General features: G+C 39.2%; 1 protein-coding gene across 2 annotated transcripts in view; it reads right to left on the reverse strand.

Annotated features, from left to right (window-relative positions):
- Positions 1-1,792: 1,792 nt before the first annotated feature.
- ATE1 (arginyltransferase 1) overlaps positions 1,793-27,035 on the reverse strand; it is a 68,909-nt gene continuing 43,666 nt past the window's right edge. For both annotated transcript variants that reach the window (XM_039708995.1, XM_039708996.1), the window contains exons 11-12: positions 20,606-20,726; positions 1,793-5,227 (exon numbers count right to left, since the gene is read on the reverse strand). In XM_039708995.1, the coding sequence (XP_039564929.1) occupies positions 5,049-5,227; positions 20,606-20,726 (300 nt within the window). In that variant the 3' untranslated portion in view covers positions 1,793-5,048. The remainder of the gene's footprint in view (positions 5,228-20,605; positions 20,727-27,035) is intronic.

Raw genomic sequence — 27,035 nt, forward strand, 5'->3', positions numbered from 1 at the left:
AACCACAAATTTTGGAAAGGTAATTGGGGTTTGTTAGTTTAAAGAACAGCAGGTTGAGTTGGCAACAGTCCCCAGGAAGGTGTGGTGGTGCTGCAAAGAGGAACCTCAGAGGTGGCCCTGCACAGGCAGCACCAACCAAAGCAGTCACTGCACCCTAAAGGATGAAAATCAGATAGAGGATATTAAAACTTTCAGTATTTCAGTATTTGCTGCACAGAATCAGTCCCAGGAGCTTTGTTAGAGATGAATGCACACAGTGAGGGATCCTCTCGGGGTGGTGGATGTGTCCTTGCTCTGCCCCAGCCTGGAGGAGACAGGGGAGAAGCAACAAACATTTCTTCAAATTCCCATCCAGCCTCCATTTCCCTGCTCCTGTGCAGACATGGAGTGAGAATTCCAACAGAATTCATGTGATTTCAGCCCTTAACTCAAGCTTGCTGCCACAAATGCAGTGCACTGTCCTTCACTCATTCTCCTGTTCCACAATGCCCCATTGATTCCTCCTGGACAATGACAATCAGATGTCACAGACAAAGGGAAATGAATGAAATCTGACACATTTATTTAAGCCTGCAGCGGACTAAATTATAAATAAATCCTGCTTTTTCTGCAGCACAAAGGTTGCAGACGGACTGTCCCTGTGGACTCTGCTCTCTCCTCACTGCTTAACAGACTTTCCAACACTTTCTTTTGTCCTGATAGCAATCTCTCAGCAGGACTTTTGGCAGACACATGCATTATGTGTCAAAACTGAAGTGCAAATAACTGATGGGAAGTACAAAAATCTGATGGGAATAGTTGTAATAAGGAAATGAATAAACATCAAAACAGTAAAATACAACCAGAAAGAATACAGCCAGAAAGCTTCTGAGCTGCTACTTGTCTGAGATCAGCAGTAAGGGCATTTTCAAAGATTGTTCTGTATTAATATAAAGAGCATTAATATATGCTGAACTCAGGCTTACATGTTAATTTAATTAATTTTCATTCTTATTTTAATGCTGTTAGAAAACAAAGCTCTCACGAGATGAGCTTTAAATGCACTATAAAATGCATATAGTAGATTAATTTCCAAAACACTTTTATTTAGAAACCCACTGGCCACAATTAGCTACATTTAGGAGGAGTTACTATTGTACATCTGCTCCTAACATCCATCACATTGACTAACTTAAAAAAACCCAAATCATTTGGAAAATGCAGAAGTAATTCAGCATTTTATACTCAGTGTGACTGAAGGTGCAGCTCTATAAATATATTGGCAGAAGATGTGGCTACAATGCTTTGGGAAATGTTGGTGATTCCCTGAAAAGTGATGATTTCTGCCCTGAAAATTGCCTCCACCCTTCCAAGTGCAGAGACATTAAGGCTTGAGTGGAGAGTCTGATCAGGACAGCACATAATCATGTCTGGAGGATTATCTGGGACAGTCAGGATGAGCAGGAATTCAGAAACATGTGGCTGACCAGGCTGGAGCTTCAGAGCGATCACCTGGCAAAGAAATTCACAGAATCTCAAAAAGATTGAGGGATGGAGACTCCACAGGAGCGATGGAACAGAAAAAGTCCCACCAACATTTCAAGCCATGCTGGTGCTGGGCTGTGAGAAAAGTCTCCTCCAGGAATCCAGAATTAGCTGGAATTCTGCCTCATTCAGTCACAAAATGATGCGATGTTTAGATTATCTTTATGCACACAACCCCAATTTCTGTGTTGCTGGTTTGGCTCATTAATTCAGACAAGTTTTTGTTAAACCAAGCTGAACTCAAATAAATAGCTAGTCCTGTCTAGTCTCCATTTGCAAAAAGTCTCTTTATTTTATTTTATTCTACTCAGAAAAGAAGTATCAATTATATTTCATGCAATCACTTCATTAATCTGGCTGGCTGGAACTAAAACTTCATTCCAAAACAGGTCATGTATTTTGGACATGATTTTAAACTTGCAAGTTCTCTCTTCTAAAGGCTGCTACCCTTTGATGGATTCTTTGATTTTGCTGTTCACTGGACACTTGGTTGATCTCCAGAATAATGAAATTCCTACAAACTAATGCAGAAATCACATTCAGAGCTATTATTTCTTATAATAATTCACAGAGACTGGAAATAACTTTATTTTCTACACTTGCAAGTCAAACAGGCCTGCTAAATAGCAATTACAAACTCAACATGCAGGTTCTTGAATTTACTGACACGCGTTGATGCTGGACATGTGTAAGCTTCCCATTTCTTTCCAACCAAAACAAAAAATTGGCATTTTTTAGCACTGGTCACAACTCTGCATTTTCTTACCACCATTTTATGCTCATTTATCAACAGATGACAGAACAAGGCAACCTTACATTAGAGATGGACTCTCACAAACCAGCTACACACAAAAAAAACTTTTATAAAATGGTTTGTGCTAAGTTAAATATCTCTAAATTCAGTAATTGTCAATTACAATATATTAAATAATATTGTAATAATGGTGAATTTTCAGCTCCACTGAAGTCACAGAAAAAATTTACAGAACTTCATCCTCAGCCTCTGTCTCCCTTCCAAAAACAGGGATAGAGGCATCAGTCCTCAAAAATACTGCCCCATTTTCCTTCTAAAATAACACCAAAGTGAGTCAGAGCTCAGCAAACCACAGGAGATGAACTCAGTTTGGAGTTATCTCAGTGTTGCCTGGTTTTACTTTTTAATATAAATCCATATTTGAGTTGAGCAGGAGCCAGGAGCCCAGCCAGCCATGGTGCTGCAGTCCCAGGGGAGGGCAGAAAGTGAAAGCACCACTTCAGACTCACAGGAAATGGTCATTTACCCCCAGTAAAGGTCCTTAAGGACAACCTCAAGCTGTGCTCAGTTTTTAGGTTTGTACTTCTCTCCCTTTCCTTTAACTGCAGTCCTTAGAAGCTCCCCAAGAGAAACAGAGCATCAGATAAAAGTCTAATCCAAGGCATATCAGCAACAAATACGGGCACAAAGAGAGGGAGCTCTCCAGGAACTCTCAGTGGGGACATTAAGTCTGCTCCCTTGAAACTGAACAGAAACTTCAACTTCTCCAGGAGCTCAGCGAGGCCGTCATTAAATGGCTTTGATAACCTTTAAGATTTTGCAATTCATAGTGAAATTCCTCAGTGCCTCTTAACTGATTTTGTATCACATAAAAAGGTTTTCTCATTTATTTTGGTTGCAAGCCATATGGGCATCACCACTTTTCAGCACACTGTGTAGGCAGAAAACATTATGCTGTTTGACAGAGTGGTAACAGTATTTTCTCCACAGAAAGGAATTCTTCATAATAACCTTCATGAGGATTATTTAGTGGTTCTCCTCATGGCAGGAGGCTGAGGTAAGGCATGGACAAAGCAGAAGGTACAGTGCAAAGAAACCTCAGCACCAGGCCACAGATAAACACACACCAGATAGGATGCTGACGTGAATGACCACTCCTGCTGCAGACTGGGAGCAGATCAATACTGCACAGCCCAATTAATGAAACATAAAATGACTTTTTAAAGTTGCTATTGAAGCTGTACTATCAATAATATTGCAATATAGACTAATTTCATATCAAACAGATATGAAAAACAAAGTTAAACCTGCATTGCACTTGATTCCCCAAGTTCTTATGTCTGCTCCACATAAAAATTAATGGTTAATGACAGTGGCCAAGTGTTTAAAATTAAATCAATGAATCCACGAACGACAGGAGATGCAACCCTCAGAGGGTAAAAATGAATTTGTTTCCTTTCTGGGGGAAAACCACACCACATAACCTTGAATAAGCATCTTTGTTCAAAGGCTAACAGGAAACTCTGAGTTGATTCAAGGTAAATACCAGCCCCTGTTATCCAAGAAGATAAGAAGCACAAATGCATTGGTAATGTTACAATGTTGTAATACATTACTGAATTATACAACAGTGTTATTTCCCCAAATTCCTACAACTTATATGACTTAATGGGGACACAGACAACGCTCATATATGAGATAATAAAGTGCTTTCATAAAGGATCACAACTTCCTGTGTTTCCAACAGAAGTATTTACTAAAATGTTATTAAAGATGTTAACCCATGAGCTGCTGCACCAGAAACAAAACAGTCAGTAAAAAAGCTGGAATATGGTATTTAAGTCTTCCTGTACAATTCTGCAGAAAAAAAAAAAAAAGCACCTGCAACAAAACCCAGCAGTGGTACCTTATGTCTTTTTTTTTTGTTAGCATAGTTCTGAAATGTGCACTGAGAGCTGCAGGATAAACCTCCCGGGCTCTATTTCACATTAGCCATGTGCATTGAAATACCCACTCTTGCTAGACAAAGGATAAGGCTTATACCAAAAACCACTGTGCCACTTGGCTGCATATCTTTGGTATATTTATAGTGCAACTGTTCTGCTTCTTCTCTGAAGGGAAAAGCTTTCCAAAGCACTGCATCCCCTGCCACTGAGAACCTACCACGAACTCCTACACTCACTGGGACCTCTGACACTGACTTACTGCTTTAAACAAATGAAGAATGTGCAGCGAAAATAATTCCTTCCTGTTTTTTAAACATACTGCTGAAATAAAATGGTATCATGCTGGAAAGTAATAGCACGTTTCAGTCCTCTTGCAAGATTTTAGGAGCATACAAATGCGAGCACAAATTTCACAGCAATTTTTAACAACAGATATCCAAGGTGCTATTTGAAAACATCTGTAACTTAATGATTCTTAATCTAGATTTAGTCAACCTTCATTTCTACAAAAAAAAAAAAAAAACAACACCTGTTTTTCATTTTGCTTAGATACTTAGAATGATTCATAATGCATAGAAAGGCTAGAACTACTTAATTAAAATACACTGCAAGCGTGTTTTTCTAAACTTATATTGCTAAAGCCTTGCTGTACTGTAAGATTTATTGGAGTTGGCCTCTACAGTACCATGTATTGACACAAGCCTGGCTATATACCTGTGTTCCAGCCTGTCTGAGTGGGCACACCAGCACACGACTACGGTACAGATCACCCCGTGGCAGTGCAATGAAATGTTGGAACCATTGAAATGTCATCTCCTGGGCTTTCAGCTCCTGAACAGCAGCATTCTCTCTGAACAGGTCTGTCCCACCAGGCTTGCATATTGCTGGACACTGGCCTCGTCACTGGGCCCCTTCCTCCTCTTCTTGTACACGCTGTAAGGCATCACGGTTCTCTTGTGGAGCACTCTCACCCTGCCCAGCTCCTTCAGGCGACCTTCATCGACTGCAGAGGCAACCAGAGAACACAGAAAAGTCATTTACAGTGTCCACAGCACCTTAATTTATGCCCCTAGCTTCAATGTGCATAATGAGAAGTGCATGAAGTAAGAAAAGTCATCTGCAGATGGAAGCTGAGCTGTGCTGCAGAGCGTTCCTGGATCGTGGCTGGCCCCAAACCCAGGCTGCAAAGGAACCGTGTCTGCAGTGTGTGGAGAGGTAAACCCTGCATCACACTTTCAAATGATGGATGGCATTTCTGAGAACACCTCTACTGCTGTATGTAAAATTGACATTCATTTAGAGCTCCTGGAGCCAGAAGTCAAACTCTATCTGGGGAAAACTCAAACAGAACTGACCAGGGGAGACTTGTCATTACAGAGCCCCTTGCAAAACCCACCACACCAGCTGGGACAAGGGTACTAAAACCAGCAAGAAGCCTCAGGTTGCTTCCTTAGGTAAGCATCAGGCAACAAAACACCTTCCCAGGTGAAACTCCCTGGCCCTCCAGCCCCAGTCTGCTTTTCCCTCAGTTATTTGGTTGTTTCATTCTAGGGGTTACATGTCCTTACTTTAGTCTGATCCCTGAGCTCTGTAGATCAACAGGGTGAGCAGTGCAAGCACTCCCAGGGTGGGTACAACATACAACACAATTCCTCTTCAAAGATACACACACCACAATTAAATCTTATTTCCTTCACATACAGACCCCTTGTGGCTTAATTTATCCAGAATCATACACATAAGAGTGTGGCTGACCAAGTTAAAACTTCCTTATTTTTATGAATCCCACTGATGCTCCTACTGCTCAACAATAATGTTATATAGCTGCTGTGTGTCAGAAAAATTTGCACTACAGAGCTAGGAAACTCTTTAAAGAAACTCAGAGAACTGCCACACATCTGAGGCCACTGCTGGATAAATTAGTAAAATTATTACAATAGTGGGAAAAGAAATATTGGACTTCTCGGAACTTTAGGTTCACAAAGTCAACGAAGAAGAGTCAACCTAGAATTTGAAACATGAATTTGACAATAGAACCATATAAATTCCAGTAATAATAGAGATGCTTACTGGAATGTCAGTATTTTGGGACATGAACTATGCAAAGTCTTCCTTTTGGACGTTCTTTCTGTTTTTAATTAATGCTTCTTCATGTTTTAAAGGAGGCCATGAAACTCTCTTCTGTGCAAGACATTCTGAAGAACCTATTCCTGTTCATCCACAGAAATGGTCTATAAACTTTTTTCCTGCAGATTGCCTGAATTTAGTATGTGAAACTTAATGAAGGCTGCTTTACCAAGTTTGAAATGACTTCATTACTTTTATCTGTGTTTTGATTCCTGACATGAAAGCACAATGTGTTTCTTAAGACTTAACTGGGAAAACATGGTTTGAAGGAAGAAAATCTGAGTAGTAGTTGCTAAGATTGTGTTCCCCACTAATTATTGTTGGCAATTGCTTTAGATAAACACCAAGTCAAAAACACTTTATGGCTTTCTCCCTCTCTTTGAAATCCATCAGGTTTTTGATGTGTGGCCAACACCTCCCTGATATCCCAATAAGTTGGTTTTACCACCAGCCCTTCTGCCTCTTCTGTTACATCCTCCTCCTTGCTGAGAGTTCACCAAGGAAAAAATCTGCAAGTTTAGCTTCTGGAGGTGACACAAGTGTAAAGTTATTTTAACTTCTTAAATTGGAAAGTTTCTATTTACTGCACCTCTAGACTGACTCCCATCTGTGCCCTGGGATGGATTCAGGCCAAGCTGAGCCCTCCCAGCTCTGTGCCAAAAGCACTTTAGAGCTGGTCCCTACTCACTGTTTGATACTCACTGATTTCAAATATTCCCAAAGCTTGATACTCTGGGTGAGTTCATCTTCTGGCTTGCAGTGCTGCTGGCCACAGATTTGATTTCTTTGAGGGACTAAAGCTACTGTAGCTTGGTTTCACTCAGCCTTCCTGGCTCAGCTGAACTCTGCTCTTGCTGCTCAGCATTCGTGCCCTTCCTCCACTTTTACTCCTTGCAATGAAAAATAACATTCCAAATTTCTACAATGATTACCTGTTCTTCCACTGACTCCCCTCAAAATCAAAGCTTTAATAACAAAATAACCTTCTGTAAAAGTACTTAAATGTATGTAACTTAAACTCCATCTGTAAAAGAAACATTATACTGAGATATTAAGTAAAATAATGTCAGGTACATAGTTAAGCTTTTAGAGATGGCAAGTAGGAACTTTTGTCACCATCATAACAAATCTCAAAGTCAGAACTCATCCACCTTTCAGCTGCTGCTGGTCTGGAAGCAACATCAAGGGAATTCAGGAAACTATTCCCTTTAAACACAATCTAATTATAGCAGAATAAATTTAAAATAATTTAATGGAAAATAAAAGCAGATTGGGCTCCGGCACACTTTAACAAAGAAGTTACTCTCCCAATAAGAAAAATTAAATATCTGCTCCTGCTGAGTGGCACATGGTAAAATTTGCTTTCAATTCAAGATGATGCCAATTGAATTCAAACAGGCCTTCCCTGTGTGGCTGATGCTGGGATACAGCAGCAATCACAATTCAAAACAAGACCAAATGCTTTATTACAAAAAGTTCCTTGCTGAAAATAAGAAAAAAACCCATCCTTCTATTTCCAAGCTTTAGTGAAGAAATTGTATTTAGTAACTTACATTTCTGGGAAGACCCTGACTGATCAGATAGTGGAACAGTATTAGGGCAATTTTAGTAATTTCTGTAATCACTGAATACAGTACTGTTACCACTAAAAAGTTTTTTCAAAGTGCTTTTTTTTTTTCCTCCTTACACTCTGTCATTTTTCACCTCCTGAGCTGTTGATTTATTACAGTCTACAGGAGAGACAGTGTCATTTGACACAAAACACATACAAGGTTTCATCCCTTCATTCAGTTACATCTATCAGTATAGTCTGGATGCTAGATACACAAAATACAGAGCAATCAATTATGTAGATTGAAAGTTCCTGTAATTTTAGGGAACTGGGCAACTGCAGCTGCCAATTGAAAATAGAAATATTACCCTGTAAGTCTCAGAGCTAAAAATATGGGTGAATTCTTATTGAATAAATTACCTGTCACTTCTTTCTTTTTCTCCCCTATACTCCTAAAGCAGTAAATTATTTATGCTGCAGTTGTCTATTGAAATTTGAACATAGGAGAGATTTCACTTCTAATTCAACCTTGCCGCTGTGACCCCATAAAGACTGCACAGAGGTGTTAAAATGTTCTGTTCCCAGCCCCATACCACTGTTAAATGGAATCCACACATGGAGGATTTCCTTTCTGAAAACACAGAGGGTATCAGACACGGTGCTAAGTGCCAGCAGAAAACAAAGCAAGGAGCAGGAGGGACCCAAAGCCCCTCGTGCAGTGGGGTGTCTTGGCAGGCTCTGGTCTGAGCTCTGACCCAGCTCACTCATCCACCCTCACCCAAAGGGCAGCCTCAGGCTGCACTCCCCAAAAAAAAGGCTCCCACACCCCAGGGATGAGGAGGAACGTGAGGAGCAGGAAGCCTGAGCAACTCCTGGACAGTCCAGTCCTTATTTCTTTGCACAACCCAGATCAGCTTCCCCCTAAAACTACAAGCTCCCTCCCCAGCCAAAACATCATTTTCTAATGTTGGTAAGCATTCCTGCTGAAATAGCAGCACGAAATAAGGAGGAGTGATTTCACCTTTTTTATTCACAGCAATAGAAAGCTGGACAGCAGTGTGCTTTTCAAAGAAATCCAGAATTTCATGGTCTTTTTCTAACAGCTCAGGGGTGGATTAGCATTTTTCTAACGTTATTTGGGGAAGCCCACATCCAAATATTTTTATTCTTCACATGCATTAAGCTTTATTATTACTCCCTAATATAAGCTGAAGTGAAAACCAGCTCCATCTGGTCAGAAAGCTGGGTAAGCACGTGCAAAGCTGGACAAGTGAGGCTTGGAGTGCAGAGTGAGCTCTGCAAGAGCCTGAGAGCCAACACCACGCTGAAAAAAGGGTGATGGCTCAAAGTTTCTGCAGAAAACGATTACTAAATCAGCTTTTTGGTGGTGGCTGAGTTGGGCCAAGCTGGTTTTGATCAACAGTGGTGTGGAAGGGCAGCCTGAGCTGCAGCATCCTGGGCTGCTCCTCTTTAGAGCCATGGCACCTCTTCCCTCCTCCCCTTGGACAGACTCCTCACACAAATGGCATTTTTTAATTTCTCAGGGGTATAATCTAGAGATGGAAGCAGTCTAACTTTCCTTTAAAGTGCTTTTTTCCACTTACAGGAAAAGAAGTCAGGAAATAATTAAAAGTAAAGTGACAAATGTATTGGCTTTCCTATTTTCTAAATAGGAGAAAGGACAACTGCCAATTTCCAAAACAACCCACATTACTCACAGGAAAATATTTCCTATACTTTCTGTACAGAATGGACTCAGAATTAGCAAGAAGACTAACTGAGGACTGACATTTCTAACTTGCAAAAATAAATGTGGCACTCCTGCTAAACTCTGAAATTATTCTGTTTCTGACCATAAGTTTAATTTTCTTTAAATGCTCCTTCAACTCCCTGGAATAATGAAACTATTTGGCCATCATCATTTTGTAATTCTGCATCCATACTGCACAGAAAACCTGGATTTTTTTCCCCCACTACAGCAGGATAAAACAGGGAAAGAAAGAAAGGAAAAAGGCAAAGGACCAACCTAATTCAAAAATGAAAATATTTAAATCTGTGTCATTAACTGAAACCTGTGATTCACTTTAAAAGTATACAATGAAGGAAACTCACACTATTTTAAATTTCCATTTTACTTAAAAATGGAATCTCAAAAGAATTATTTTACCTCTAAGCATTAAATCCACAGAACAAAAAGTCTGAAGATAAACACTTGACAACTGCTGCACTTCCAGCCCAGAGATGTTCTGGGGTTTTAATTTTGTTTCATGTTGCTTGTGGTTTTTAATTTTCAGTTTTGAAGCACTTAGGATTTGCATTGTTTTTAAAGATGAACAGAATGTTCCCACTTTTACAGTCAAAGAAAAAAAAATTCAATTTACAAGGAAATTAAAAGTTTCATGATACTCAAGCTTTCAAACTAGGTGTAAAAATGGCAAAGAGAAGCACCATCCCTTGCTGGTTACACTATGGTGATGTTAATTTACATGAGGAACACTACAGCCTTGTTGAATTTTTTTGAAGAAAAGCTACATCTGGTTTACATGACCTTGTCACAGTTAATGATCAATGATTTTAAAACAAAGAAACTGCAAAAGGAAGAAACACATTAACTTTTCAAATTTTGTGACTGAAACACAGGAGATATTAATTACTGGAAATCAAAAATTATTCCACTGCAATCAGAAGGCAAATCTTTCTGACCTTTGAATTTAAGCTCATTTCTTACCCAATTTAAAGCATAATTTCTTTTGTTCACCAGCAAAGTATAGGATATCACCCTCAAAAACATAAGGGCCAACCAGCAATACCCATTAATAGTCATATTTATATAAAACAGTGAACTGAAATGTGCTTTTTCTCATATTTCTTTTTTCAAACTAGACTCATACATTAAGGAATATTAAAGACCCCTATGCCTTGGGGTACAAAACTACTAACTCAAACCAAAATAAGAGTACAGTTAAAATGAAGGAAAAACAACAACACACAAAAATCCAATGAAAAGAATTCTTAATTAAAACCAGAATGCACAAGTCACAAAGGAAGTACAGTAAAATGCTCAGGATATTTTCAATCAGCCAAATCTTTGCAGTTACTCTAACGAAAAATAGGAACTTTTGAAATCACTGTTTAAAAAGAACGTGTTTGTAAAGCGGGAAAACGCACCTTTATCAAAACATTAACATCCTTAAAACAGGGAAATTACAATTTTATAGGTATAAGTATCCAAAAATGGGCAAAGACAGGAAGTTGCAATGAGGAGAAATCCTGAAGGCATCTTCCAACCGGAATTTTGGGCTTTGTGCCTGAACTGCTACGAGTGGTTTACGCTGCGGAGCTCCACGGCGAGGAGCGGCAGGCGGATCGCGCTCGCCCCGCTGTGCCACGGAAACAATAACTCACTGTGCTGGGACTCCCCTTATTCCTCCAGCAAAGGGGAGCAGGGGCCACTGGAAAACCTTTCCTGTCCATGCAGCACCTCACAGCAGCTCGGGGCTCAGCTGAAATTCACAGCTCCTGCCTTACCTGGAAACAATTCCTGCCCAGCGCTAAAATCCAACTGCACATGCTTGAAGGAGATGCACATAAAATAACATGCATAAAACTCAGAGTTTAGTTGAGGAGCTCTCATATAATACAATTATTCTTGCCTACTTCAATATATTATCCTGAAAAAAGGCGTCTGGAAAACGTCTACTGTTAAAGACTTAAATCACAGAATCACAGAATCATTCCACTTGGAATCCACTCAAACACCATCAAGTCCATCCATGAACCCAGCACTGCCAAACCCACTAATCCATGTCCCCAAGTGCCACATCCACAGAGTTTTTAAAACCCTCCAGGAAGTGTGACTCCAGTGCTGCCCTGGGCAGCTGTTCCAGGGCCGGACAACCCTTTCCATGAAGAAACTTCTCCTAATATCCAACCAAAACCTCCCCTGGTACAAGCTGGTGCTGTTTCCTCTTGTCCTACCAAGGACTGATACTGATATTCCTCCAAGGATTTGTGTTTTAGGAATGCAGTGCAAAAAAAACAAGTAGTACCTGGGAAAATGTTAGTTAAATGGGACTGAACACTTCCCATTTGAAAACAGCATCCAGCGCCTCCAAAGTCAAGATACTATGACAACAACAACAAAAAAGAAATATAATCTAGTCAATGGCAAGTTGACAAAGATAACTTCATTACTTTTAGATGTTCTTCCAGAGGACAAAATGAAGTAGACACTTCAAAAGAAGCTGAATCTTTAACACTGTTCTTGATGACTTCAAATATGAGAAATGAGAATGTGAATTGCCAATGAAGAATATTAACTGCACAGCCAGGACACTTTGGCCTTGTTTTCTTTTTTTTTTTCATTTTAACTACATTTTTTGGTTATCTAATCAACTTCCAGCCTTCAGTTTAAGTGCACTGTGCAGACAAGGGCCCAAAGCAGAACCACAGCACAGGTACAGCTCTGTTTTGAAGGCAGGGACACTGTGAGATGCTCTCCCATCCCTGGGATTCTCTCATTCCTGTGCACACTCTCCCTAACCCAGGTTTCCTGACTGCAGCTCCAGGCTCTCAGCAGCCTGCACAAGGCATTTTTGCAGATCAGAACCAGCAAAGTCAAAGCTTTACAGGCTCATTCATGGCCTGACCCATTTTTGATGGACCCCAGAGGCATTTCTAACACCCAGCTTTGATTCTGGGGAGTTTTATTTACTCTGAGTCAGCACTGGGAAACCTGACCAAGCTTTCTGCTGCATCAGATGTGTGTCCTCTACACTTCTCAGAACCTTTGTTAGCTGAGCTTTTCTGTTCCTTGAAGTATCCAAGTTATTTAAAAGAATACAGGAATGTTCTGCATTTTGAGTTATAAATTTCTCTTCAGAGACAGAAGGGGAAATCACAGTTAATATCCAACAAGCACTTGGAAACAGCACATGAAAGCAACTCTAAGTCACTGGCTAGCAGGCCATGAAAACTGCACAGATATCTTTGCAGAGACCATAGCATGGGACCTGTCATCTCAGGAACATAAAGTGACTGTTACTGGTGGGAGAGACACATCAAACACATTATTAAATTAATAATGAATTAATGGCTGAGAATAGTAATGCATCTTAAATGGGAAAGATTAGGGATGGTGATGATGGTGATGACAGGACAAGGGGGAATGGCTTAAAGCTGCACAAGGGTTGGATGTAGATGGGATATTGGGAAGAAATTGTTCTCTGTGTGGGTGCTGAGCCCTGGCACAGGTTCCCAGAGAAGCTGTGGCTACCTCTGGATCCCTGGCAGTGCCCAAGGCCAGGCTGGACAGGGCCTGGAGCCACCTGGGACAGGGGAAGGTGTCCCTGCCCATGGCAGGGGTGGCACTGGATGGGCTTTAAGGTCCCTTCCAACCCAGACCATTCCATGATACCATTTGTCTATGAAAAGCCAGTAAAAGAGACAAATGTTAGAGATAACACTTTAAGAAGTTACAGCTCCAAAACAATGGCAAGAAAACGAGAAAAAATCTGAAGGAGTAAAAGAGTTAAATACTATTTATTAAAATATCTGAACTGCATAGAAGTGAACGTGGCAGAAAGCAGCAAGAGGATCTTTCAAGAAGAAGGGCAAAGTCCTCATTAAGACTGACATATGAGGAGGAAAAAAACCAGAGACAACAGTCAAACTGGGAATTACAAATGCAAACATTACCATGAAATAGGAAAAACTGAAGCAATTGGCAGTAGCTTATCAGCTAAATAAATCAGATTACAGCAATCAATTTGCTGGCTAAATTAATTAAAACATGGAATCAATTACGTTCCACGTGAGGAGCTGGGATGATGTCACCAGAGCAGGGAGTGAACGAGGATCATTCCAGAAGGTCTGACCCTGGCACAGGTTTCCCTGGTGGATGTTGGAGTGTGGCTCAGCACAGGCCTGTGGTGTCCCTTCCATGGCTGCTCTGTGCCTGGGCCTAATTACAGCTGTTAACTTTTATCACATTTGGAAACCAGTCCCACACGCTCATTGTCCTCAGCACGAAATAAATCTGCACAATCACTCTACTTGTCCCATGTTATTGAACTTTTCATTTTGCTCTTGTGCTCCTAACACCTTCTGCATATGGAAAATGATTCCTACAGGATTTGGCAGTCCTTGCCCTTCCCCACATTCCCCTGAATCTTCACCAAAAAAAAAAAAAAAAAAAAATTAAAGCAAAATTATTCTGCTGGAAAATCAAATATAACAACGTTCAAAAGGTGCAAGAGTCTCTTGAGCGTAAACCCACCTAACAATCATCTCTTCAATGCAAAGGGAAGTATGCCAAGATATCTTTATTTTTCAGGGAAAGTCCTCAAAAAATAAAAAAAAAGACAATTTCAAAATACATCCATTTGTTTCACAAATCTCTATGATGGCCATCTTGGATTAACACATTTTTGAGAATTTTGCAGTCCAAGCCAAAGGTTTCATGCACCACACCAGAAGTCAGACAACTGTGCTGTGTGAAGGGCACTGGTTTAGTCTGCTACACATACGTTAAATCAATCCAAACTCTTAAATCACAAATATTTATTAAAGTTTGCATTTTCTAAACCACACACCAATTCATGTCATGGCAGTTGCTTAGGACCCACAAATTAAGCTGTAACAATTTCCTTTGTTACAGAAGCACTGCATATGAGGCTAAAACCCCATGCCAGTCATTTCAATTTAATCCAAACACAGTAAAAAGTGAGGGAAAAATGTGCCTGGCTACACCTTATTGGCATTATCTTCATTGTTTACACATCTTGTACAATCAAGGATCACACTGGATTTAGAAAGATGCATTCTGATGGCTCTAAGTGTTCATGAACTTAATTAGAAACAGAGACTTGTAAGATGTGTCTTTTCTAGAGAAGCTGCTACAAAGAACAGGGATGTCTGTCTTTTTCTTGGTTACAGAATTCAAATTTATTACCTATAGCTGTGATAATAGTGGAAAGTTACTTCTTTAGAAGACTTTAGTTCGTGATCCATCACAGTTTATTTAAACTGTTTCTCAACGCTCTGAAGTACACAACGCTATCTTAAAAAAATAAATAAATTATAAGCAGCAGTTGTTGTAGAGCAAAGCAAGAATTTCTCCCAAATCAGATGATTGCAGCGTTCTGAACAACTGGTTTAATGTTTTCCATCTGTGACAGTTTTGCGGCCACATTTTCATCATCTCGAGAAGTTCAGTGCATTTATCCTTGTAAACATTAATCTGCATCACACCACCCTTATAAACATTAACATATCCTGGCCTTTGCATTAATCCCTCTGCCTACACCCAAATCCCTCTGCCTACATCCATCCTGCAGAGACACAGCCCTTTGCCAGGGACCTGAACTCTGAGACGTGACCAAATGGCAACCACAGGACACAAATATGTGATTCTGGCTTTTCTGTTCAAAGGAGGAGGGGAACAAGACCAGTATCACACTGATATACTAAATTTTTAAAATATATTGTAAAAATAAACAGTCTCTGTACTGGATGGAGAAAAAAAAGTCAATAAAATACTTGTGTTCAAATACACAATCAATATAAAACCTGTTTGAAATACTCTTTGGTAACAAAGTGCACTAAAAATTGTACATTAAATGTTTTAAAAATACAACACTAGAAATTATAGGTACTGAAATACTTGTGACAAATTATTTTTCTAGTGGAAGCACAAAAACATACATTTAAAATAAACAGTTTTGTACAACTGCACATGCCTGTAGATTTCTGGTTTTATTTAAGTTTTATTTACTAGAACTAATAACATTCAGTTGCTTGAAAGAAGCATTAAATACATAATGCAATCACTACTAAGAGGATCCAGAAGTTGTTAAATACTGGGATTTTTATTTGCATTTTACTACTCTAGCTTACTATGAGCAGCAGGAAAGATAAATATAAAGATGTATTTCTAAAGAAACAGTTTTTTCAGCTATAAGCTTTAAAAATCTGGTATAAACAATGTAATAAAAGTTGTAAGATTAATACAGAGAAAGACTGGAAACCTGAAGTAATTTTCTTTAGTTCAGTAACTCAAAAATGAGTGATTTGCTATGAACTGGGGAGGTATTATATGAAATGGGCTTTTCATAGAGTGACTCTTGTGAGTGTGGAGTGAGGATTTTCTGACCTCTCCAGAGCTTTGTGTGGTGTTCCAGGACTTGCTCCTGAGAAGGGGAACTCAGGCACTGATTTTAGTGTTGGCTTGGGTTTAAGTTTTGTTTTATTCTGATGGTTAAGGCTTGCATGTGAACACAAGGCAATTTCAAAGCTTTTTGGATGTCAACATCTGTCCTTTGTGCACAGCCTGAGACTGGGAAGCAGAGAACAGAGAAATCCTCTCCTCTGGATTCCACTGCCCATCGTCACTTTGGCTCACACCAGCTGGACACAGCCTAAAGCCTCAGTTCTGCTAAGGACTTCCACTCTGCTGGAAGGAAAAACGTCTTCAGTGCTGTGCAGAGGTGGCAGATGCAAAGCCTGGTCTGCAGCAAGGAGTGGAAGGTGGTTGCTGAATCATTTGGCTTTGTAATCTCTTTAGCTCGTGTATCCAAATAGCAGCCTCCCTTCACACCTCTACAAATATCTAGTAAGATGCTTAAGTTTGAATCCTACCATCACTTATTTCTTGCTCTTGTCAAGCCCTTCTTCTCATTGTTCTACCTGTATGAACTATTGCAAAATTCTTCCCATCTTCTATCCATGTTTCTGCCAGCTCCCACACCCTGATCACATCAGAGATCCTCACTTCCAAAGCTTCCCTCACTCTGCTTTACTCCATCTTCATTCCTAGCACCTGCAGGCAGCAATCTGCCTGCAGCTCCACCTCTGACTATAGCATCTTATCCCAGACAAATTTATGCTTTGAAGGAAACTGCTATGTGTCTCTCCATATTCTTCATTTCTTCTACAACTCTCACACTGCAAAAGATTTCTCCATAAACTCTGAAAGACAGCTAAGAAACTTCCTTAGACCCCTCTCTTTGAAACGCTCCTTCACTGTGATGTTTACAAAAAGGTCAGCTCAGTCTAATACTATTTAGTCTATTAATAGACTACAATTTAGTCTACTATCATAATTGACCAGGGAACCCAGAAGTGCCTCTCCCTGCCTTTATCCCACCCTTTTGCATCCATCATAGTTTGTGTTAACCATACCCTCTGCAGCAAAGAGTGTCTTGTCTCCAAGAACACACAAAGGCAGAGGAGCCTGTGTTATGCCTTTGTTACATGCCGTTTTTGTTCAATGTGCTGAAGAAAATACTTTCAATTTAATTAATGTATTCCATTCGGTGTCATTTTGATTTCACTCTATTATTAGATCTGCAGGAAGTTGAACAGATGTGTATTAGCTTAGCCAATTTATCAACTTCAGCAAATGAAATGGTTAAGACAGAAAAAGCACTGAAGTCCTTTTGAAGTGCAGCCCTCAGAGCTCTGCTCACAGAGTTTCTGCAGACACAGGAAGGTGGGAAGCAGCTTCCACCACAGGGATTGCTGTGGGCCATGCCTAAAAATCTGGATAAAGCTTTTTCACCTGGGTAACAGCCCCATGTTTACCCTGGCTCCACCAAGAACACACCACATTATGTGACAGTCCTGTAACTATGAAGGCTTTGAAGCCACCACTCCCAGACCGGGATTGTATCTGCCCTCATCTGAAGTTGTTTTTTAAATGTTTTGACAGTCCAGCACTGATAGGAAGAGAGATTTGAAGTTTCCCACTAATTTAATTATCATCCCAAAGTAGATATTTCACTCCATGGAGATATTTTCCCCAGACTTCTCCCAGGAGCAACAAACTGAAAATCTCAACAGATATTAGAAAGAGAGAGAACACGACACTGAGTTAGTCTAGAAAATAGAAAGTGGAAGGACAATAATATTGCCAGGATACCAAATAAATTATTTATCATTCTTTCCACACTGCTCTTGTTTCATGGGTAAAGCTGTTAGGGAAGACACCAATGAAGTAAAATCCTGAGGAGCAGTTTTGGGAGGAAGTCAAGGGGTGTGGCAGGCAGACCAGGGCCAGGAATACTTCAGCAAATGCTGCCATGTGACTGACCTGCTCATTCAGTGTTATCAAAGTCACTGACTACAGAGCAACCTTTTAATTAATTCTTCTTTCTTTAGCCTATCTCCATCTGCACTTAACAGCTGATGGGCATTAAATGAAGAGCAGCACTATCTCAATTTCCAAATTGCATCAGTATCCAAACCCTCCATTAGTGCACCACCTCACAAACTACTCACTTAGTTCTAAATAAATGCCTTGCTACTGGTTATTAATATCAGAATCTTCATAAATCTCTCTCATTTATAAGATGATGCCAGGTCTGCTAAATTTTTTGAAGTGAACAGATCAAAAGTGAAGAATCTGTTCCAAGGCATGAGTTACATAAATTGATACTTTCTTATGCTTTAAAATAAAAACCCACTTTTCATTAGTATATTTTAATTTTTATTCCAGAAAAGTAAAAGTAAATCTTATTTGAGAAGGAGCTCTGCCATGTATGTGTATCAATACTCAAAAATCCTTTTCATATTACAGAGGCTTGAGAGATCAAAGCATATAACACACTCTCCTGAACCTGCAATTGAAAATTTATTATGTAAATTATTATGGTTTTTTTTTAAAGGAGGGAAAAAATTCAGAAAATGTTGAACACATGAATTATGTCTCATACAAATTATTATGAGACAGTATTTCCCAAATTTTCTTCCATTACAGACAGCAACAGAAGATGACCATTGCCAGTGACTGCTTCACTGCCCCAGGCAGCAGTGAAAGTCACACCATTTCTCCCAGTTGTTTACTGGCTCTGGTTATTGCCCTGGGTTTCAATGCTGGAAGTCCCACTCCTGATAAATCATGCCCCACTTAACAAACATAATTACAGACAGTGCCACAGAAAGCTGATTCAAGAGGAATAAAGCACACGACCATTTGTATTGCTCTTTTAAAAATTCACTGTAACTTCATTAAACTCATATTAGTGACTGTTGGAGAGAGTAAAGAGTGAGGAAGGGAGCTGATTTCACTGGTGAGAAATGGCTTCCTCTGAGCAGCAACCCAAAGCCCCAAAGCCCACGAGCTCCCAGCAGGCCCAGAGCATCTCAACGTGCAGCTATGTTTTAATTTCCTTAAACCACAGGACACGAGTCCCAGCTCCAGCAGTGTCTGCAGTGAGATATTCTGTGCTGATAATGATGCAAAGCTTTGTTTCCCGTGGTTTCCAAACGCCTGCTATGCCACAGGGATTTCACACCATCCACAAGATGCTGCCCCTCTGCTGCCACAGGGTTATTAACACCTTCACAGGCACCAGTTCAGCACTCTCCCCTTTCTGAACACCAAAAGTATCCCAAACATCACTGACTGCCAAAATCATTCCCTTCTTCCTCCTAATTTTGTAATTTTTTCCCCAATTTCCCCTCACCAATCGAACAATGATGAATTTATTTAAACCTTGCTATTGCAGTTCTTATAATTATTATTATTAGTAGTCTTTCCATTGAGCAACCAAGCAAAAGGCAGAGGGTGAGGAAACGCAAGGAACTCAACAGCATTTCCAGAACTTCACAGTCCTGCTTAAGCAGCCTTCAAATTCCTTTAATTTATTCACATCCTGCCTTTTGAACAGTTAACTGCCTAGGGAATCCTACTAAACTGCAGTAAAAAGCATAAGGACCAAAGAGAAAAAAAAAAAGTAAAAACTGTAAAAAGAAAAAATGTAAAAAGAAAGAAGTAGCTGCTGAAGACTGCTGAGACTCAGGTAAATCTGTGCTCTGGTGTCTAGAAACAGACCCCAGTGTTACATGCTCTTGAGCTGAATAAGGCCACACATCTCTGAATAATATCACAGCCACGCTCAATTGTTACTCACAGGAGAAAGAAAACTTAAAAAGAGGACATTCAACAAGTTGCAATTAGTAACGGAAGTTAAGTTATCCCCTTTCCCCCAGGCACCACACCAAGCATGGTCTAACACAGCTCCCTTGGAGCTTACCACTGGCTCAGAGAGTCAGTAACTAAAGTAAATTAATGTCTTTTTTCCATTTGATTGCCATGTTTTCCAGTAGCATCACTATTGTGCTCTGGACAGTAACAATTTCAACCAGCCAGTGCTGGTAAATCACTAAGTATCTGTTGTACACAATGTGTAAAAACTGTCACATTACATCAGGATGTTTAAGGTGCTTCTGCTGTTTACTGTGCTCTTCACATCCACATCAATTAAACTGAATGTTTAATTGATTGTGAAACTAAATCTGCCACTCTGTTTCTTAACAAAAGCACCTGATGCCTTTAAGCTTCCCTAGTCTTTCCACTTCCCTGTATTGATTCCAATTTAATTCCTTTATGCATTCATCCAACAGGAATGCAAGTGAGGAACAATTACCGATTGGTTTTGTTCATGCCCAGAATAACAAGTATAATCTGAAAATAATCTGAAAGGCAGCAATATGTGTTAATTTTGAACTACTTATAGTCTACAGGACAGAATATACTTAAAATGTGCATTGCTTGAAAGATAAATATTTGCTGCAGGAGTTGTGAATTTATACTTTTTATCCTTTACAGGTAAGATTTCCATGCTGCTTCAGCAGCAGATGATTGTGACACATTAGAAGCAGACAGATAAATCACAGCTATTTCATCCTGTGCAGCCTCACCTGCTTTTCCATCCTGGTTGAAGCGGGAGTACTTGGAGTGCTCGAGCAGGGGCAGGCATTGCTCAATGGGTGTCCACACGTAGGTCTCAGGGCACAGCAGGTCAGAGGGCCTGTACTGACCCTGCCAAGGGGAAAAAACGGAAAAAAAGAAACCAAAAAGAGAGAAGTCATATCAGTTGCACGAGAACTTTGGCTACAAGCTGATTTTCCAAAGAGCAAGAATAGTTTTTAATCTAATCTGCACCAAATGAGGGTTCAGTGAAATCACAGGCTTTAGTCATTTCAGCACCATCTCAGGAGCACAAACTCAACCTTGGCACGTGATGAAAATGTAAAATTAACATAACACACTTCCATGATATCCAAGATGAACTAGGAAAGTTTTGGCTTTGCTTACTGGAACTCTGTATTTAAGTTATCCTCTGGAGTTCTGCTGAACTGGGGCCAACACTAAAAAACTCAGCACCTCCAAAAGCAGCTCATCTCAAGTGTTGGTAATTCTAGCAAATAATGGAAACCAAAAAGAAAAAAAAAACCTAATAGAAAAACCCCTCTGAACAGTCAGCAGGACACTGTTTTTATTACATTAGTGATGGAGTATTTATTTCATTGCTGCTTAAATAGTAACACTTTAATTCATGGAGCTTTTCCTGGATTAGCTTACAGGTAATGATTAGTGAAATTCTACTATTTTTTGGTTGATTTATTAAGAAGATATTCTTTGCAGACATTCCCAGAAACTAAACAGCCCTAATTATTTTCTCTCCAGCTACACAGAAAATCACCACCTCAGCAATAATAACCTCCCCTAATCAGATCTTCATTTGATTTAAAATAAGATTATTCAGCGCCCTATAACTTAAGTCAAAATTCTATCTTTGAGGCATTACTCATGCAATCCATACACTCTCAACATTCAGAGCCATATGGTGGCAGTAACAAATGAATTTTTCATTTGCAAACTCATTACACATCTCAGCTTGAAAAACAGCCATACTGTAAAGAGAATGAAAAGATTTAAGTATACTAATTAAAAATTAAAAGACTGGGTATTATCAGAAGTCACCCTGCAGTTGATGCCATTAAGAGTTCTTCACATCAATTACATTAAATGGATAATTAAGATTATCATCTTGAGATGAAGTTGATTTAAAAGAAAGCCTTCCATGAAGCTGAGCAAGGTTTTGGAAGGGACAGCCCAAAGTTCCTGTGGCTGCAGCCTGGAGGTGAAGACATTTAGGGACACCCTTAGGCAGTAACACCCAGTTCTGGAGAATGAGAACCACCAGAAATTCCCAGTTCTTTTTGTACTCTTACTGTTCAACTCTTCATGATATTTAAAGAAAATTAACTTTTTAAAAATATTTCCCGCCAACAGTAAAGTGTTTAGTAGGAAACACAAGAATAATCTGTGTTTTCTGTGATAAAAAGTCATCATTGTCTGTGCAAAAAAAGATAAAAATAACCAAGCTTCATGCTGAGCCGTGTCAAATACCTGAGGTAGATTTCTGGAAAGGTCTGTCTGACTGATTATTTCATTTGCAAAACATCCAGGACTGATTTGTAACTACTACTGTTGGGTTTATTGTTTTGGGTTTTTTTTTTAATTAAAGGCAAATTTTTATATTAAATTAAAACAATATTCTTCCAATTCCATTCAGAAACTTAAACCTCAAGGCCCTAGAAAATCCTCTAAAGCCAGAGAATGGAAGTGACATTTTTAAATAAACCACTTTGAAATGTTATGCTCTCTAAACAGAAATAGTTGAAAGCTGTGTGAAGGTAGTGCTTAAAGAACTTTTAATCATCATTACCCAGATGAAACAGTTTAAGGACTTGGGGAAAAAATAAGCCTTTTCAGTCATATTTTAGAAAAATTAGATCATAATTACTTGTTGATTTAAAGGCATTTTCTCAACTAGCCAAGAAGGCAGAAATAGCCAAGGAACTGTCTTTCAGAGCTGTTGCTTGAACACAGAAAATACAAGTGGCAAATTAATCTTTCCTAGTAGCATGAATTTAACTCATGGCTCTAGGAAAAGACAGCCCAGGCACTCGGTTTCCCTAGAACATCCTGCTCCCACAAATTCATCACGTTTGTGGATCCCATGCATGAAAACTACTATGCAGCCCTACTCTAGATTTGCCACTTACTGTTTACAGTCTATCATAAAATGGGATGTATAAAATTAACTTCATTGCAGCATTATTGGTTTGGTTATAATTTAAAAAACCTTCTTTAGCACTGAGCAGCATAGCAACATGAAAAATTGATTATCCAACCCATCATTGTAGATTCAATATTTATTTTGGGCATCAAAATACCATAATTTGGAGAGGAAAGGGAAAAATAGTTCTGAGGTGACTTCCTTTAGATGTTTTCTTACCCCGAAATTTAGGAGCTTGTTGATGAATTTCCCTGGAGGCACAGGAGGCTGTGGGGATGACACATAACTGACCCAGGACACTCAGTGGAATCAGAAGCAAAAATGAAAGAAGCCCTTGACTCTCTTTGATACCCTCCCGCCCCAGAAGTGTTTCCAAACACACCAGAAGAAGAAAGTTCTCCTGTAAAGATGTTTTATTTACTCTGCTGCTCAAACCCACATCCCATGAGTCACCCCACAGAGGAAGGGGAACCCAGGACGTGCCCAGGTGAGCTCCCAAAGAACAGTGTTTGCACTGTGTCTATATTGAGAGAATTAAAAAGGGAACCTACAGGACTTCATTCAATCAAATGAAATTACTTCTGAGGGATTTTGCCTCCCCCCACCCTTTCCATAAGCACTTACTCTCAATTTATTTACTTTCTTCAGAATACTTTAAACCTCCTATTTACTTATATTTAAAATCAATATATTTATTTATTTGAAACTGAAACACTACAAACAAATCCACCTCCTACCTGTTTCCTCTCTCCCTTTATTCCTGGACTGCAAAACCACCTAAACCTGAGAGCCCACACAGATTCTGCCTCATGTACATAAGCATCTGTACTCCAAGAAAAATGTTCCAATTTCATTACTCATTCTAAAATGATTACATCATCTAAATAAATTGCCTCTCAGCATACTATTTATTTTCCTTCTTATTCTTAATATTGCTTTGCAGCATACACCCCACATAAATCCAAAATAGAAAGGGGATCTCCTTTAAGGAAGTGCTGCAAAGGGATTTATCACGGTAGAACTTGATCAGATTTGCAAAACTGATTTTGAAAATCATTTCTCTTTGGCTTCAGATGAAATCAGCATTCATTTCAGAAGTGATTCTGTCTATGGTAAGAGTTCACAACTGAAAACATTTTGCTTTCTTTTATCTCATTATATACAAACTCTTGCACAGTAGAACTGTTTAAGTTGTCAAGACCATCTTGGGAATATTTAACTACAAGACTTTCAACAAGAAGTATCCTCTTACACACCATCCCCAAGCACTTCTCTCGGGTTTCAGCTTCTCAAACCCAATACCACCTGCAGATGAAATGAACTCTGTCAATACAAAACAACTGCTCATATTTCTCTCTCTGCATCTACATTTTGTCAAGACATATCCAAGACACAAAATCTACTTTTTTGAAATGTTTTTGGAATTTAAAAACTCCTGGTCTAGTGGAAGGTGATGGGAGTGGAGGATCTCCAAGGTCCTTTCCTATCCAAACCATTCTGTGCTATCTCCATCAGACTGAAGGGAATTAAATTCTTTACAGCACTATGAGGTGAGGTATTTCATACCTTTAACCATCCTGGTTAACCTGTCCTTTTCCCAATTTTGCTTTTTCTTCTTTGAAACAGGGGAAAGAGCCACAGGGGGAAACCATTTAAATTGCATTGTTCAAGGAGCATAACAACCCAATGCATAACAAAGGTACAAATTAGATTAAAGGTACAAATTAGATTAAAGGTACAAAAAGATTAGATAAGCATACAAAAAGATAAATATCTGACTAATCTATCAAATGGCTTGGCTAAAAAGCAATTCTGAAAATTAGTATGGCTAAGAAATTCCTGAGCACACAGTTCCTTCTACCAAGTCAACTCATTGCAACATAAATGTGACTGGTTTTTAATAAAAAATACCTGCAAGATGTTTTATTGTCACTAATATTTGTGACATTTTTCTTCCTATATAATATAAAAGAGACAATTTTCAAGGTACTTTCCCTTATACAATTAGACATGCTGCATTTTAATTGGAAGCTTCTGGAAAGAAATTTTACAAAGGGACTGCCAAGCCTAAATTAATACTTCACACCATGATAGTTTCTGTTTTACAGTTTTCAAGTTACAATCAGCCAGAACTTCTCTGAACTTTTGTTCCACAGGAAGGGCAAAGGTTTTAATGAGACTTTAGTCTGGAGATTACTTTTTAAATATTTTGCAAAATCTGAGGGATTTGGTAAGCACTTGAGATGAAAAACACCAGCAGAGTTTGTTTTTCTAGTCTAAGTAAAACTTAAAAAGTAAAACTACCAAGAAAGACAAGTCTCAAAAATTAAGGTCAAGCACCAGTAGCACTGAAAAAACAAAATAGGAAGGTTAAACTCACATTTAATTCTTTTACCAGGTACAGTTTACATCTGTATTCTATTTTTTCACAATAAAGCCATTGATCTTTTATTAAAAGTGAATTAAGACTGCCTTCATCTCCATTTCCAGCCAGCTGCATAAGAAGAAATGCTCTGCAAAGCAACTCCAAATTATCAACAGTGACCCCTTAGAGCTGGGCAGCACTGCCCACCACAGGTTTATGGAATTCAGCCCTTCCCTGAAAGCCAAGCCCTGTGCCTGGTGCTGCACAGACCCTGCTCCCTGATTTCATTCCACAGACAGAACCAGAGTTTATGGATGCCCAGGAGAGCCCTTGGCTGGTAACTCGACCTGCTGTGTGCTCCCAGGTGGGCTGCGCCAGCCCGCACAAAGAGCTGCACATCCCAACCCCTCTGTGCTTCCAGCCTCTCTCACATGGCATCCAGCTGGGTGAGGCCTAAAAGACTTCAGAAAAACAACAAAATCCCCTCCCCATGTGACAAAACTACCTCTACAAATTCACTCCCACCTCGAAGTCACTGTTTTAAACATCTTTTTAAACAAATAAAAATCCCGTAAGCAACAGGCACAGAATGAGGCAAGCAGCTGTTTATCCAGGAGAGATGGCTGGAGACTTCACCTTTATCATCAAAAAGTACTGAGCTTACAAGAAAATCTACACCAAAAGGGAGTTACAGCATTGGGTAACTCATTTAACAAGCTGGATCTCACCAGGCTGCCTGAAACTCCAATGCCAGCATCAAACAAGCAGAGTTTCTCCAAGCTGCAAACTTTGAAATAATTATGGACTCCACATTTTTAGGATCCCAGAGCTGCATTTTTGAGAGCTTAGCCACCTTTCTGTTTCATTAAAGAATAATGTGTTGTAATCCTTAAAAGATGTTATGAATAATAGCCAGAATTTATTTTGCAGCTCACAGAACTCGAGCACATGAAGTGCCAGTCCTTGCTCTTCAGAAATATATGTTCATTCTCATTTAGTTACATCATCATAAAATCTGTGTAATGGGAATTTTACAGGCAGCCAGGGAGCTGTAAGGTGCTTCCCAATGCACCTCAAACAGGGAAACTCAAAGCAAACATCCACCTTCTCACGCATTCTTTGGAATATGAAATTCCAATGTAAACCTCCAAATTCCTGTAAGTGAAATGCAAATTTCTGTATTTCCAACAGAAATATGGAATCACAGAATGATGTGGGCTGGAAAGGACCTTTAAGGCCATCTACTTCAAACATTTATCTACATCAATTAATTATATCACTATTACTTTTAATTGTCTTTCTAAGTGTTCCTCAATGATGTTTAAACTGACTGTCCAAAGCAAATTTGGAAATAATTTGCCAACTTGCACCTCTTTTTTGTTTATTTCCCAAGTCCATGTAATGTATTAAAAGAAATAATGATAAACCCAAAGCCAAAATAGTTCTGACATTTGTTTCTACATGTCAAACAAAATAATTTCCTACAATTATTGACTATACATTCATACTTGGCTGTACTTCACTAAACATTAAAAAAAAGGCATTTCAGAAGGTTTTCATAGTGTCCTCCAGGTAAACAGAATATTTCAGGTAAGTGTAAAACAGATTAAGATAATGAGTGAAAGTCAAAAAGGAAGGCAGCCAAGTTTCACATTCAGCATCCTACAATTATCATGTAATTATTTGGCTATTAACTACCTACAATGCTCTTAACCCACCACAAAAGTGGAATTCAATTAAATTTATCTTAAATTTCACTGAGATTGATGGTAAATCTCAGCACTTTATTTGCCTAAGGTGCTCTGCAAAGAAGTACTTTTAAAGAAATGCTCCCCTTTCCCCTCAAAACACCTTCAGAAACTTTTACTGTTTCTTTGTTTTCCCAATATGTGCTACT

The sequence above is a fragment of the Passer montanus genome, unplaced genomic scaffold (assembly GCF_014805655.1).
Source record: "Passer montanus isolate IOZ18808 unplaced genomic scaffold, ASM1480565v1 scaffold21, whole genome shotgun sequence".
Classification (NCBI taxonomy): Eukaryota; Metazoa; Chordata; class Aves; order Passeriformes; family Passeridae; genus Passer; species Passer montanus.